At 39.4% G+C, this 15,113-nt stretch overlaps 1 protein-coding gene across 1 annotated transcript in view; it reads left to right on the forward strand.

The window, feature by feature from the left end:
- Positions 1 to 15,113, forward strand: part of KMT2C (lysine methyltransferase 2C) — a gene marked incomplete at its 5' end in the record, with an annotated part of 201,819 nt that overhangs the window by 160,695 nt on the left and 26,011 nt on the right. Inside the window, 12 exon segments of the mRNA XM_081996665.1 lie at positions 622 to 726; positions 1,085 to 1,132; positions 2,296 to 2,433; positions 2,604 to 2,636; positions 2,719 to 2,838; positions 4,966 to 5,104; positions 5,356 to 5,570; positions 5,687 to 5,760; positions 8,193 to 8,375; positions 9,023 to 10,903; positions 12,005 to 12,330; positions 13,185 to 15,007. Coding sequence (XP_081852791.1) covers positions 622 to 726; positions 1,085 to 1,132; positions 2,296 to 2,433; positions 2,604 to 2,636; positions 2,719 to 2,838; positions 4,966 to 5,104; positions 5,356 to 5,570; positions 5,687 to 5,760; positions 8,193 to 8,375; positions 9,023 to 10,903; positions 12,005 to 12,330; positions 13,185 to 15,007 — 5,085 coding nt within the window.

Here is a 15,113-nt window from a genome sequence, read left to right on the forward strand (position 1 = left end):
ACAAACATGACATTTCTACCTCTGGCTGTTCTCACTTTTTCAGGTTTTCTTCTGATCTTAAAAATAGCATCTCCAATTTGCATTTACTTACTACTGCTTGCTTTTACGTTTTACTTCCCTATCAGGGCGTAGTAACTGGTTGCTCCGTAGTCTTGAGAAAGATAGTGGTGGTAAGAGAAGTAACTGATCACTTTCTTACCTTTTTTTTTTTCTTTCAAATACCTCTGTTGATTTGCTGTAAGCTCTGTCCTTTATAAAATTTATTTTTTGACTTCTATATTGATAGGCCTTTGTGTCTTAGAAGTTGCAAGTTCTCATTAGATCTTGGGTTTTTTCCCCCCTAAAATCATCCAGTCTTTCTTCCACATGACTGATTACATTATCGCTTCTACTGTATTGGAGAAAATACTAAACAATGTAAACATCTGAAGGTGGCCACACTACTGAATGGGAGGGGATGACTAGTCAGCACAGCCTTTCCCTCTCACAGCATAACACACTATAGAAGGCCCTTATAGCTGGTAAATCCGTATTTGAGTTTATAGCTCAAGCTATAGTACATCACCAGACTCATGTATAAATGCCATGACTGGTTGATTTTATTTATTGCATCTTACACAGGTAGCACCGATGATCCTTTAGCCGATCTTTCTGAGGTCTTAAATACTGATGATGATATTCTTGGAATACTTTCTGATGATTTGGTAAAGTCTGGAGATCATTCAGGTATGTATGTTTATGTGGTCTCTCCAGTATTTGGTTTTTTTTTTCTCTTTTTGTTAATAGATGTATTTGTTGTATTGTGTATATAGGTTACGTTCTAGGTGATTTCAGATGTGATTTTCATATCTGAAGAATACCTTGGTTGGAGATGATTTTGTTGTCTTCTACCAAAAAAATCCCCAACCTTTTCAACACTTTGTTTTACTTGGCTCTTTGCTTTGCTGCTTAAGAGAATAAAATATAGCTGCTGTTATCTATCATACCTGCGTAGCTTTTTTCAGCATGCAGCTTTTTCTTTACTCTTTTTTTGTTTTTGTTTTTGTGTTATAATCATCCATTTTATCTGGTTTGGGTCCTGTAGGTCTTGATTTATGCACTTTCCAGGTTGAGAACTCACCCTCCCCATTTGGTAAGAAACTAAACAATGGATGATCCATGGTTAGAAGTAGTCATCTTTCCTAGTGGTTTTAGCTGAAAGAACTGCATGTGTAGAAACTAGTACTCTTTTACTGTGTCACTAATTCATTTTCCACTCTTTCTGTGGTGTTTGAGTCTAACCTGTAAACTCTGCACTTTGCCTTTAAGAATACTGCATAAAGTTTTGCTTACAGTTTTTAAAAACCTTCCTGAATTGTTGTGTTTCATGATACAAAACCATGCACCTTCTTGCTGTCACTTAATTTTAAAATTACTTCTAGTAGTAGTGTGTAGTCTTTATCATAGTGGTATCTTTTGTAAATTAAAAGCGTTCTAACAATGTGAATATATTAAAGCATGAGTAAAGTGGTCAGCATCAACTCTTTTTGTTTCCACTGGATGATGATTCATCACTTTATGTAAAACACAGGTCGACAATAATTAGAACGGCATGTTTCATTATTTTAAATTTGGGGTTTTTTGGTATCCAATACTGAAATATATTTTAAATACTGAAGTGTGTAGTAATTTTTTTCAAAGATCTTTCTCTTTTGAGAGCTTTATTGAGTTGTAAAGGATGTTAGGAAATTTATATAGTATGTTTTCTAGTACAAGCAAATCACTTCAGTGTTACCCAGAATATTCAGTAGTTGTTTTTGAAACAGAAACTGCTATCACTTGTTTGATATTGACTACACTTCAACAACACTTCAGTAGATATTTAGCGTAATATTATAAAAACATTTGAGGTGATGATTCTTAAGGTACATGATGATGAACCATACTGACTACTGGTGTGATTGTTTTTTAAATGTGAAAAATAGTTCTAGTGGAACCTATATACCCAAAACTATACACTCAAAAGCATACTGTACCTAAACTCAGTAGTCTTATTTCAACAAAAATTTCGCATTCTTCCAGTTGCATTCTAGGCAATTAGCATGCCTCAACCAAAACAGTGAACTGGAGGTAAATAGTGGGCAGTTCTGTTTACTTTTTCTAATGAATGTCTTAATTTGCTTTACCTTTCGAATCTTAGAAAGTCTTGGTTTAGCTGATAGCTCAGCTCTAGGAAACAAACAAGTTTTAAACTCTTTCTTCTGTACCAATAAATTTTACTATTTATGTCTAACTTAATATTCTTTCTTCCTTCAGCTGGATTGGATATTGGTCCCATCTCTGATGATCCTTCTTCTCTGCCTCAGCCGAATGTTAGCCACAGTTCACGGCCACTGAGTGAAGAACAGTTGGATGGTATCCTGAGTCCAGAACTAGACAAAATGGTCACAGACGGTAATCTTTTTGTCCTTGACCTTGGTCTTCTAGAAAACTTCAGTAGAATTTTTTTTTTTTCCCCTCAAATTACTGTGTATTGTAACATACCTATTTGGACTTGGTTGCATTATAAATTTTGTTGCAGCATTTGATGGTTGCTCATTCTGTATTGTCTTTACTTTGTCCAGGTGCTATTCTTGGCAAATTGTACAAAATCCCAGGTATGTGCTTTAATCTGTGTTGTCTTTTATAAAATAAAATTTATAAACAATGCCAGCCAACTCATGCACAGTGTCTTTGCAGAACTAGGAGGAAAGGATGTTGAAGATTTGTTCACAGCTGTATTAAGTCCAGCAACCACGCAGCCGGCTCCTTTGCCACAGCCTCCACCTCCACCACAACTTATGTCTTTGCACAGTCAAGGTATGTTCCTTTGTTACTTTTAAAAACAGCAGTCTAGTCAGGAGCATTGTGCATCTTTTAAATACTGATGTGAACATAGGACACGCCTTACTTTCTGCTATCGTTAATTTGTGGAATCTGCCATTGTTAATTTATGAAATACTATTCTAAAACTGTTCTGAAGGGAGTATGTGATTAACATGCACGTAAATTTTGCTGATAGAAAGGGACAGTTGTAGATTTTTCTGACATATTGGAGGTTTTATTTTAGCTGACACTTAAATATTTTTGAAATTTGTGTGTGATAAAGCATGTGTTCTCTTCTGACTTTACTCTTCAATTACTTTTGAGTACCTCCTCAAGGGTAAGGAAAGAGTCTGTATAAAAGTAATTTACTACATCTTAATTTCCTTTAAGAATTCAGTTTAACATGATAACTAGCCCTATCCAAATAATAGAGAGAAGGCTACGTAATGTTTAAATGTATCTGGGAGATTATAATTTATTTTCTATGTTACTACTGAAATTATCATGAGTTGATACAGCATATTCTTGCTCTTACATTGAAAGCGAGGGGCAGATTAATTTTATTTATTTATTTATTTTACCAGTAGAGCTTCCCTCCCCTGCCCCAGCCCCTGTAGTATGTGTGAGCATAATGAAATGCACTCTTTTCTCATCAGACATCACCTCTAGTGGATTTTCTCTGAGCTCATGTAAAGAGTGCCTATTCAGTTATACTGGTGCTACAAAAAGCAGTATGCAAATTTATTTCACCAGTGCATTAATCATAAGAAGGAAAATGACTGGTTTCCTAGTTGGATAAATTTCCATAAAATGGAAAGACTTCAAAAAGTCTTAGAAAAGAGAGCGTTTAAAGCAAATAACTTGGTGATTTAAAGATATAATACAGATATCCTTGCCAATTTCCCAGTTACTTGAGTACTTGGAGATAACTTCAGCATTTCAGCTTTGTAGGATTGTTTAACTTCTCGCTGTGGGAACTGCCACAGTTACAAACTTTAAGATTTATAATTTGGTTTGGTTACGGTATAATGATCCACATGTTTCTGTGAGATAAACGCTTCAGTAACGGGGAAGCTTGCATCAAGTTTTGGCAATTTCAGATAAAATTAGTGCTCTTTTCTCATAGAGACATGTGATCCTACTGTGCAAACCAGAGGCCTGACTCTCCACCCTGTTTGTTTGCCAGGTCTTCACAGTTACCATGTGCAATCTATTTAACTGTTATAATAAAGCACATTCTCTTAAATTTTGAGTTACTTTCATCCGAACTACACTTTCTGCATAGTGTATGTAACCTGTAGATCAGAAGGTAGTCTCCTAAAGCATGAGCGAATGACACAGTGTTGTCCTACAGATGCCTCTAATTCCTGAGCTACTTCTGTGCTTTTAAGAAAATGCTGGGACAACAGTTATAACCGCGCTTAAGTGACAGGGATTCAAAGGCCAGTGTTAATTCTATATGGGAACATCTGCAAACACCATCTGCTGGAATGAATCTGCCTGTGACACATTTGCCTAATATTCTAATCAAATAAATTTTTCTGCCTTCGTACTGCTAGGCTGGACATTTAATTAGAAAATGTTGCTGCTCGTTTGACTAGATTTCTCTCTTTCGTTGGTTACAACGTGGCAAGTGAGTAGCTATTGAGGCTTCCTGCGGTACACCGCTCAGAAGTCTCAGAAGAGGAGATGTTTAATTCAGGTTGGCTAATGATAATTCTGCAAGGAGTGAAAGCAACCTTCTCCATGCTTGCTGCTTGGGTCTGGATATAACAAATGTGACAAACCATTAGCCTTTAAGAATATACCTCAGTATAAAGTGCAGTACAGTAGAATGGGCTACTGCGCAAGTTTTGGAAATCCATTTTAAAAAACTGATTTTTCAGACAGGAAAAAAAAATTGTGCAGGGATGTGATACAACAGAAGGAACCCCTTAAGCTTGTAGGGAAGCAATGTAAAATGATGTAAAATCTTTTCCAAAAATGTAAGATAAGCAGTATAAAATTTTAAAGCCATTAATTTTTCATTAGAGGAGGCATCACTTTTTCACTGAAAATTTCCATTTCTACCTTAAAAGGAGTTGCCCTTTAAAACAGTAACTTAAACTACTTCTTTTCCAGGAGAGAATGCGTTTCCAAGAGTGCCCCTTATGAATGGTCTGATTGGCCCTAACCCCCATCTCCCTCATACAGCTCTGGCTGCTGGAGGTGGACTGGGCACTTTCTCTCCCATTACACAGCAACCATATACTGATACCAGGTAAGTCAAGATGGGAAGTAAAAAATATCCACAGTTTAGCATGTACCACTTTGGAGGAGGTGTTATTAATGTTGTGCTGTTACTAGTATTTAACTACTTCTTGACAGCCACTGCAAAAACTTCTCTACTCTTGCAGCCTGTTCACTACTAAAATAGCAAAAAGAATAAGTCCTTTGCTAATTATGGTGTGGGTTTTTTTTTATATTGAGAGCAATCTATCTATAAAACAAAACCCTTTTCTGATTTGTCAGGGATAAGAATCCAGCATTCAATCCAATAGTAAGTGATCCAAACAGCTCGTGGGCACCAGCTGCTCCACCTTTGGAAGGTGAAGGCGATACAATGTCCAATGCTCAAAGAAGCACTCTTAAGTGGGAAAAAGAAGAAGCTTTGGGTGAAATGGCAACAGTAGCACCTGTTCTCTACACAAATATCAACTTCCCTAACCTAAAGGAAGAATTCCCAGGTAAATGATTTACTGAAAAAAGTTAAATATTTTGTAGCAATTTATTCATCTTGATTTGAAAGAATGTAAAATAGACTTACCAAAGCCTTGCGTATTAACACATTTTTTGGTTGCAGACTGGGCTACAAGAGTGAAGCAGATTGCTAAACTGTGGAGGAAAGCAAGCTCACAGGAGAGGGCTCCATATGTGGTAAGAACAACTACCACCTGCATTTGCATACTGCCAGCAAACATACACTTAATTTATAAAGTTTTCATGTGTTTCTTTTAATATGTTAAGTTCTAGGGTTAGTGAAAGTTACCCCAGAAATGCCCTTGTAATTTAACTTCTATCTCTGAATGCTTCTACCTATTTTCTTTACTTTTCATCCTTGGAATAAACTATGTTAGTGTTGTGCAATGTAAAGACATCAGCTGAGATGAGAACATCTGTGGTTCCCAGTGCCTCTTCGCTACATTTGATTCGTGCCCCAAGTCTTATTTGCTCTGTCTCTTTCTGCACAGGATGTCACCAGTTTCTTCAGAAGGATAATAACAGATCATTAGGTGACTTTCCTCTTTCTCATCTTCCCTTCTCATCAGTCTTCTCTTTTTTGCCCCGTTAGAGTTGCTGGAGTCTCTCGCCTGTTGAACTAACTGTTCCAGAGGTGTCAGAGCTCACATCTATACTTTCCTCATACTGTTTTACTCCTGTTTTCTTGGCTTACTGTTCCCCTTCACTACTTACTCTCTTCTTTTGCTCTGCAGTAGAAACTCTTTTGTTACCTTCCGTGTTTTGGGGAGCATGAAGGACTCCATTTTTTTTCCCCAAAAGCATTTCCTTTCTTCATATCTGAGTCAAGTGAACACACCTATTTGTAGTAGGTGTCTGGAGTGATGTGGTCATTGATTCCATTCTGTAGAACTTCTGCCATTCAAAGGGTGACCCTTATGCTTTGTTGAAACCTCTTGTTGAAGCCTGTCCACATTCAAATCTCAGAATGTGTATTATTCATTCTTTTTGACCTTCCCAGCCATTGGGGGAATGTTTAGCAAATTTTTAGCAAATGTACTTTTCTTTTAGTTTCCTGTCACATCTCCGTTCTCTCCTGGTACTCATGTTTTCTTTGTTTCTTCACAACAGCAATTGGATGATCATTCTCTTTGTAGATTTCTGTGGATTTTGCAGGGTTATGTTTGCAGTCTCTCAGCCTCCCTCCACCTGCACTTTTTTAATATAGTAAGAAAATTTGATTACCATGGATGTTGATGACTATTGTCTTCTTCATATCACTGGGGCATCATCATTATTCTCCTTTTTATTCAGGCCTGTAACTTCAGCACCTTTGGACCTCTATGTCATCTTGTCTGTGCTATATTTAATCGTGGTGATTCCTTCTGTGTAGTATTTATAAGACACTATCTACTTACATGGGTCGATTTTTATCCAGGCATTTATCACCTTACAATTATTTCTATTGTTGATTTTTTATTTTTCATTGTTCTTAACAAATGCAGTCCTATTCTCCTGAAGGATACCCAAAAAGCAGCTGCATAAATTACTTCCTTCATGTTTGGGAGGAGGGTGCATGAGTATTTACATAGCAAGAAGCCGTTATTTCCTCACAGAAGTTACAGTCCGTGTACTCTTGCCTTTCAGCTGTTGCTTCTGTTCCTGACATTGTGCATGCAAGAAGCTGCTGTGGTACCTCTCCTGAGGGACTTAGATTCTGTGGGGATAAGTAAAGGCTACCTTAGAAATGAAATTCAGAGGAGTGTTAGTAAATTTTCACTGTAGGCTTTTTACTTTCCTTAGTATGCACAATCCCATCACTTCTGGGGAAAATGACACTAGTTTTTCTGCTGCTACGACACTGGTGTTGTCATCCATGTCACTGTTCCATTGTTGGAGGGGAAGGATTAAAGCCTTTTCTGCTAGGCAACCCCTACTTGACAACTGCAAATGAAATTGTGAAAAAGATGTGAGAGGGTTTGATTCAGAAAAGGAATCATATACCAGATTGCTGGTAAAACAGACTCTTTGAAACTTCCATTAGATGCTTTAAACTGTCAGTATGGCTGTAAAATGCCTCATTGAAGAGGAATTGCTGTTCTTCCATCCAATTTTTCCTGATCCATAAGCCCATATCCTGTGTTTATACTGCTAACTTACCACAGACTGAGATCTCTGAAGGCTATTTAATGGAGTAAACTGTATTTTTCTTGTCATTGAAGTTCTCTACATTAGTGGCCTTTTATTGATCCAAACATCATCTGCTGTGCTCATGTCTTCAGATTGCAGACCACACCAATATGTGATTTGAAAAGTAAACTGGTGGGATTCATGCTTTCTGGCCACAGCACAGTACCTGAACAGACAATCCATATGTATAGAAAACCTCTACTGCTAATAACTCCTTAGTTCTTTCCATGTATGTTAAATGCAGAACTTCTATAGAGATGAAGTATTTTCAGTTTGGAATTCCTTTTAAAGTGCATAATTCAGTTTTCACAAGCATGCATCTGATTAAAACAGGCAGTTTAAATAATTTGGTGATAGATTTCATAGGAGTAACAGATGCAGTGTTCACACTTCACAGAAGAATAAGGCTAACTACATTTTTTTTTTTAATCTTTTCCCAGCAAAAAGCCAGAGATAATAGAGCTGCTTTGCGCATCAATAAAGTACAGATGTCAAATGACTCCATGAAAAGGCAACAGCAACAGGATAGCATTGATCCTAGCTCACGCATCGACTCTGACCTCTTTAAAGATCCATTAAAACAGAGGGAATCGGAACATGAGCAGGAATGGAAATTCAGACAGGTGTGTTGCATTTAGGGTGTTTTGTTATTTTTTGTCTTCCGCCTTTTTATTGCATTGTTGGAATCTGTTGCTGTAAAATCAATTTTAATCTTTCTTTGTAGAAGGGTATAAAGTCACCCATTCTGCGTAGGAAGAAAATAGATGCTATCAGAAGAGAAGCTGCTTGTAAATGTTAGAAAACTTTGTTTGAAAACTTTGCCTCTTAAATCCTGCCTATTATGGAAATAGGTTATTCTTTTTCTCTATGGCTGGCTAGTGCAGTAGTTTGTTCTTATATACCCTGTACTGCAGTACCCTTGTCCTGCAGACCACTGCTTCAAATTGGGTTGGTTGACTCTTGGACCCCATTTGCCTCACATCAGTGCTGCGTCTGTCAGTAACCTTTCATCTTCAGAGTATAAGGTTGGAAAGCAGTGCTGTTCTTTATGCAACCTGAGAAATGCTTCTTCCCAGGCAATCAAGGTGCATGTCAAGGTAATTGAAGGTAAAAAATAGCTAGACACTCTGCTACCATTACATGTAAAATTTGCCACTTATAATTCATATTTGATGTGTCCTGAAGTTTTAATTATAGATTCAGTCATCAGAAAGATTTTGTATACCCTGGACTTATGAGTGTAACCTCTTTCCTCATAATTTTAAAACAGCAAATGCGTCAAAAAAGTAAGCAGCAAGCCAAAATAGAAGCCACACAGAAGCTTGAACAAGTGAAAAATGAGCAGCAGCAACAGCAGCAGCAACAGCAGCAGCAGCAATTTGGTTCACAACAGCTTCTGAACCAGTCTGGCTCAGACACACCTAGCAGTGGGATCCAGAGCCCCTTAACGCCACAGACTGGCAATGGAAGTATGTCTCCTGCGCAGCAGACATTCCATAAGGATCTATTTGCAAAGCAGCAGCTACCTGCTACGCCTACATCAGCATCCTCAGATGATGTGTTCCTAAAACCACAAGCCCCACCCCCTACTCCGACCCGAATCCCAGTACACGATTCACTGTCTCAGCCTCAGACTCCTCAGACATCATCACAACAGATGTTTTCTCCGGGTTCCACAAACACAAGACCTCCTTCTCCAATGGATCCATATGCTAAAATGGTGGGAACACCCAGACCGGCACCCATTAACCAAAACTTTGTTAGAAGAAATACCATTGCGCCATTAGATACCTGCACACCACAGTCATCCATATCTAGGCCCATTCAGGTAACTGAACCATCAGGAAGCAGGCCTTCACCAGTCAGGGATTCATGTTCTTCATCTCCAGGTAACAGTGATCCTTATGCAAAGCCACCAGACACACCCAGGCCTGCCATGGCATCAGAGCAGTTCTCCAAACCATTGGGGATCCCGAGGTCACCCATAGTTATGGAACAGTCAGGGAAGGTTCCTTTGACAGCTGGAAGCAGTGATCCGTTTACTAAACCGGCACCTAGAACGGATACATTTCAGAGACAGAGAGTAACTTCTGCTGATGCGTATGCACGGCCACCATTGACTCCTACTCCTACTCCTGTTGATGGTAGCCCTGGACCTTTCAAGACTCCTATGCGCCCACCTCAGTCCCCACAAGATCCATACACATCAATGCCAACTACACCAAGGCGCGTTTCTGTTGATCCGTATGAAAGGCCTGCTTTGACACCAAGGCCAGTGGATAACTTTTCCCATAATCAGCCTAATGATCCGTACAGCCAGCCTCCCCTTACTCCCCATCCTGCAATAAAGGAGACTTTTGCCCATCCACCCCGGATAGTGCGACAACAGAGTGATTCTTTCCCTCAGTCTGGACCCATTTCAAGGCCAGCTTCTCAGGACCCTTATTCTCAGCCTCCAGGTACTCCTCGGCCAGTTGCTGATCCTTATGCCCAACCTCCAGGAACTCCTCGGCCCACCACAGTTGATCCATATATGCAGCAACCACCAACACCAAGACCTGCTCAGCCAGCTGATTTATTTTCTCAGTCCCCAGCAAATCAGAGACATTCGGATCCATATGCCCAACCTCCTGGAACACCAAGGCCAGTTCTCAGTGATCCTTATTCTCAGCAACCAGCAACTCCAAGGCCAGGGGTTCCAGAGAGTTTTAACAGACCTGCAATGACAAGACCAGGACTAATCCCAAGTAGAGATCCTTTCCTGCAGACACCACAGAACAGGTTGCAGGGCACTTTTGTGAGGCCATCAGATCCATGTTCTCAAACTCCCAGACCTGCAGGACCTGCAATAACGGATTCATTTAGCCATGGCCCAGCTACTCCAGCACGTGACCCATATGATCAGCCACCGATGACACCAAGACCTCAGCCAGAATCCTTTGGAACGGGTCAGTTGGCCCATGATGCTGCTGAACAGCCACGACCTGGATCTGAGGGCAACTTCAGTGCATCTGCAAATTCTCCAATGAGTTCTCAAGGACAACAATTTCCCAAAGTTTCACAAGTTCCTGGCCCGGCACCCACTACAGGAGTAACAGATACACAGAATAGCATGAATATGTCTCAAGCAGATACTGAGAAGTTAAGACAGGTAAGAATACCGTTTAATACTGATGGTATTAAAATTTCATAAGTAGAAGAATTTCCACCAGTCTTGTTAATGTTTGAAGTTTCTTGCCATTAACCATAACTATATAACATAGAATTAGCTTCCTTTGCTTAGTTTGTTAATTTGGTTCTCCTGGATAGAACCACAATATATAGAATACAGAAATATCAGTAGTTTTTAAGGAGTTTGACAAGATTCAACAAGGAAGCAAAGGCCATTTTTGAAGCCATTGAAGATGAGGATGATTGTTCTGCAATAGCTCTTACCTACAGTATGAGGGAAAAAAACACCTTGAAAGGAGAATTAATTCTATCCTATAGTAGATGAGACGTAGAACTGATTGTCACTGACTTATTCACTAACTGAAAAAGGGGATATAGGCGAAGATCTTGGACTAGACGTCTAAGTTTTCAATTGGCTGACATGTTGAGGTGAATCGTGTCATTGGTCAGTGCTCTTCTGGAGGCGCATTCACTCCACGCTTTTGTCAATGAATGTTTGGCAAACAGCTCTTACTGAGACATAGAATTACATCCAACTTGTGGAAAGCTGCTCAGTCTTTTGTTTGGAAGGAGTGATGGGAAGTGGATTTAGCAGAAAAACTGGTAGCATCTATCATACAGAGTCAGTGTAAGTTGTGCAGCTTTGGTGTAATCCTCTTGCTGAATTTTCTTCAGTGGACCTCTATTCACCTTGCTCCCTCAGAATGCTTTTCCATGTGGTAAAAGGGCCTGCATTATTGGAATAAAAAAAGGAAGAGAGAGTTGCTTATATGTTAACAGGTAAAATGGTTTCACACTGTACACTTTAACAGAGGTCTGGACATGAAGTTGCTTTACCAGCATCTTGCACCATTTGATCCCTCTTCTAATTTCTGAGGTGATTATGGTAGTTCATAATATTTTTTTGCAGTGATTGAAGAATTTCTTTCCTCCAAAAGGTTTAACCTAGCGGTGTGTAACACTTCAAAATGTATCAGTTAAGGTCCCTTCCAACCAAAATTATTCTATGAACTATTCTATGATTCAATTGCAGTGTCAAGCACAATGGGTTTTTTTGTTGGTTTTGTTTTTTTTTAAACAGCGCCAGAAATTACGTGAAATTATTCTACAGCAGCAGCAGCAGAAGAAGAATGCGGTTCGTCAGGAAAAAGCCTTACAGGATGCAGCAGCTCCTACCCATGCAACTCCTCTTCAGCATTGGCAGCAAGACAACTTAAATCAAATTTTTAACCGCCCTCCTCCTCCATATCCTGGGAATATTAGGTCCTCTGTTGTTCCTCCAGGTGGGCCAAGGTTCACCGTATACCCAAAAGACCAACGTGGACCATTTCCTGCTGATGGGCAGTTCAGTAGACCCCAGTTCCCAGGCGATATGAATGCCATGGGAATGAGACCTCATGGTCTTAGGTAAGCTCTTCGTTCTCTGAAAACCAAGATATTACAGGGGTAGTTCTACTTTTAGAGAAATTGCTAGATAAAGTGGGGGCGTTGATGAGAAATCACCTGTGTTGTCTACAGCAGCTGGTAATCTTCCTGAAGTCAGTATGTATGGTGAGTTTTCCTGTAAGCATCTGTAACATTAGAAAGTGTATTTTACACTAACAGTTTTACACTGTCTTTTATTGAGAATACGTCAGAAATAAAAATGGAGAAACTGCAATACTTATGAAAGTTATGTGAGCAGAGGGATCTTGGTTTTGGGCCTCTTTGGTTTTTTACTGAAAGGTCTGACTTCAGCTTTGATGTCTTAGTAATGAATAACTAATATTCTTGTTTTCATTTACAATGAATTGACATATAATTTATATTTTACGTCAACTTCTGCCTGTGCCATTTTTACAGTGAATGCTATGAATTCAATACTAGTATTCGTTTTACATACATTGTCATCTCAGGAATTATTATTATCAATATTTTGGATTTATTTCAGTAATTTGTAAATCCCCACAATGTTACTTTTTACGCTGGGTTGCATTAACATGTAATTTATTTACTAAGATAGTTCTTACTGTCATAGATTTCTATCCATTATTATTATTGGAATTGAAAACAGGTTGTTCATTAAACGTAATTAAAGCAATTATTTTATTGTAGTCATAAAGCTCATTTAAATGTAAGCATAATTAGTCAAAATATTTATTTAAATATCTTAATGAATACATCATGTAAAGCATTTTGGTGAATAGTTATTTAGTCAAATATGCCAGACTAGGCAGTCCTGAGGAAAGCAAAGATTATTTAGTCTTCATACTTTATTTTAGGTATGGGTTTCCAGGAGGTGGCCACGGTCCACCATCAGGTCAAGAACGTTTCCTTGGTCCTCAGCAGCCAATGCAGCGCCCTGGAGTTCCACCACAGCTGAGAAGATCTCTGTCTATTGATATGCCTCGGCCAGTGAACAGTCCACAAATAAATAATACGTCTGGGATCTCCCAACATTTTCCTCCACAGGGAATTCCAGTTCAGCAGCACAATATATTGGGTCAGGCATTTATCGAGTTACGTCACAGAGCTCCTGATGGAAGGCCAAGGCTGCCTTTTAATCCTTCTGCTGCAAATGTTATGGATGCAGCAGCACAACATCAACGACATGCAGGGTTTATACCCAGGCAGGAGTTTCCGGGCCCAAGACAGGCAGAACCACTGAGACATAATTCTCAAGGCATACCTAACCAGTTGCAGATGTCTGCAAGTTTGGAGCATATGTCACAATCCCAGCAGGATCAAATCAATCCTGACAACCCACCTGCACTTGTAATACGTTCTCTAAGTCATCCACCAGTTGCTGATGCATTCCCGGGACCATCTTTGTCTACATCTGCACCAGGTGATGATGCTGCAAATTTACAGGTTCCCAACCAGCCAAGTGATGGTCTAGAAGAAAAGCTTGATCCTGATGATCCTGCTGTAAAAGATTTGGATGTGAAAGACCTTGATGGGGTTGAAGTCAAGGATTTAGATGATGAGGATCTGGAAAATTTGAATCTAGACACAGAGGATGGGAAAGGAGATGAACTGGACACTTTAGATAATTTGGAAACCAATGATCCTCACCTTGATGATCTTCTAAGATCTGGAGAATTTGATATAATTGCATACACAGACCCTGACCTTGATGTGGGGGATAAGAAAGGAATGTTTAATGAAGAACTAGATCTTAGTGTCCCCATTGATGACAAGCTAGATATCCAGGGCAAGACAGAAGAACCAAAACAGAAAGAACACGGTGATAGAACTGTTTCTTCTGCTGAGACCCAGTCTCCACGGAAGAAATCTGCCACAGAAAATGAAATTAAAACAGAAGTACTTTCCCCAAATACTCAGGAGGAAAAGAAGAATGAAAATGAAAAAAGTGATGGAAATGCTGAATCCACAAGTACGCAACAGGCTGCTGAAGTGGAGTTAAAGGATGGAGAAAAGGCTGCTGCGCAGCCTGCTAACCCAGAATTCCCTGATAAAAATACTGCTGTTCCTAGTCAAGAAACAACTGTGCCTAGTCCAGATGCTCAGGGATCTGCTCCAGTACCTGTTCAAGGAGCAGTGAGTTCCTGCAGTATTTCTGGGTCCACACCAGTCCTCTCAAGTTTGCTAGCTAATGAAAGTTCTGATAATGCTGAAGCAAGGACTCAAGGATCTCCATCTCAATCTTTGCCAACAACACAAATGAACCATGCATCAGGTATTCCACAAACACTAATGACACCTGGTGGACAGATCTTGGAAAACACTTTAAATTCAAATTTGACCATGGTTGCACGAATAAACCATAATTTTTCTCAAGGGTCACCAAATACAGGATTTATTCAGGGTCAATCAGCTAATCATAACTTTGGGACAGGACAGGCATCTAATCAAACTGTAGCTGTAACAAACCGACCTGGTCCTAGTGGCATATCTGGTCCCCAACAGATAATGCTCCCTCAACCAATAGCTCAACAACAAAATCGAGAGAGACCACTTCTGCTAGAGGAACAGCCACTTCTTCTTCAGGACCTTTTGGATCAGGAACGGCAGGAGCAGCAGCAGCAGCGACAGATGCAAGCCATGATTCGCCAACGTTCAGAGCCATTTTTCCCCAATATTGGTATGTGGGTGATCTATGTGTGTGTGTTCTAGTTAGTTACATAAAAATACAATCATAAGTAGTTAAATAATCCATTGAAAGAAGCAAGTAGATATGTGGAGCTTGA

This window comes from Phaethon aethereus (genome assembly GCF_964289735.1).
Source record: "Phaethon aethereus genome assembly, chromosome: 2".
In the NCBI taxonomy this organism is placed as follows: Eukaryota; Metazoa; Chordata; class Aves; order Phaethontiformes; family Phaethontidae; genus Phaethon; species Phaethon aethereus.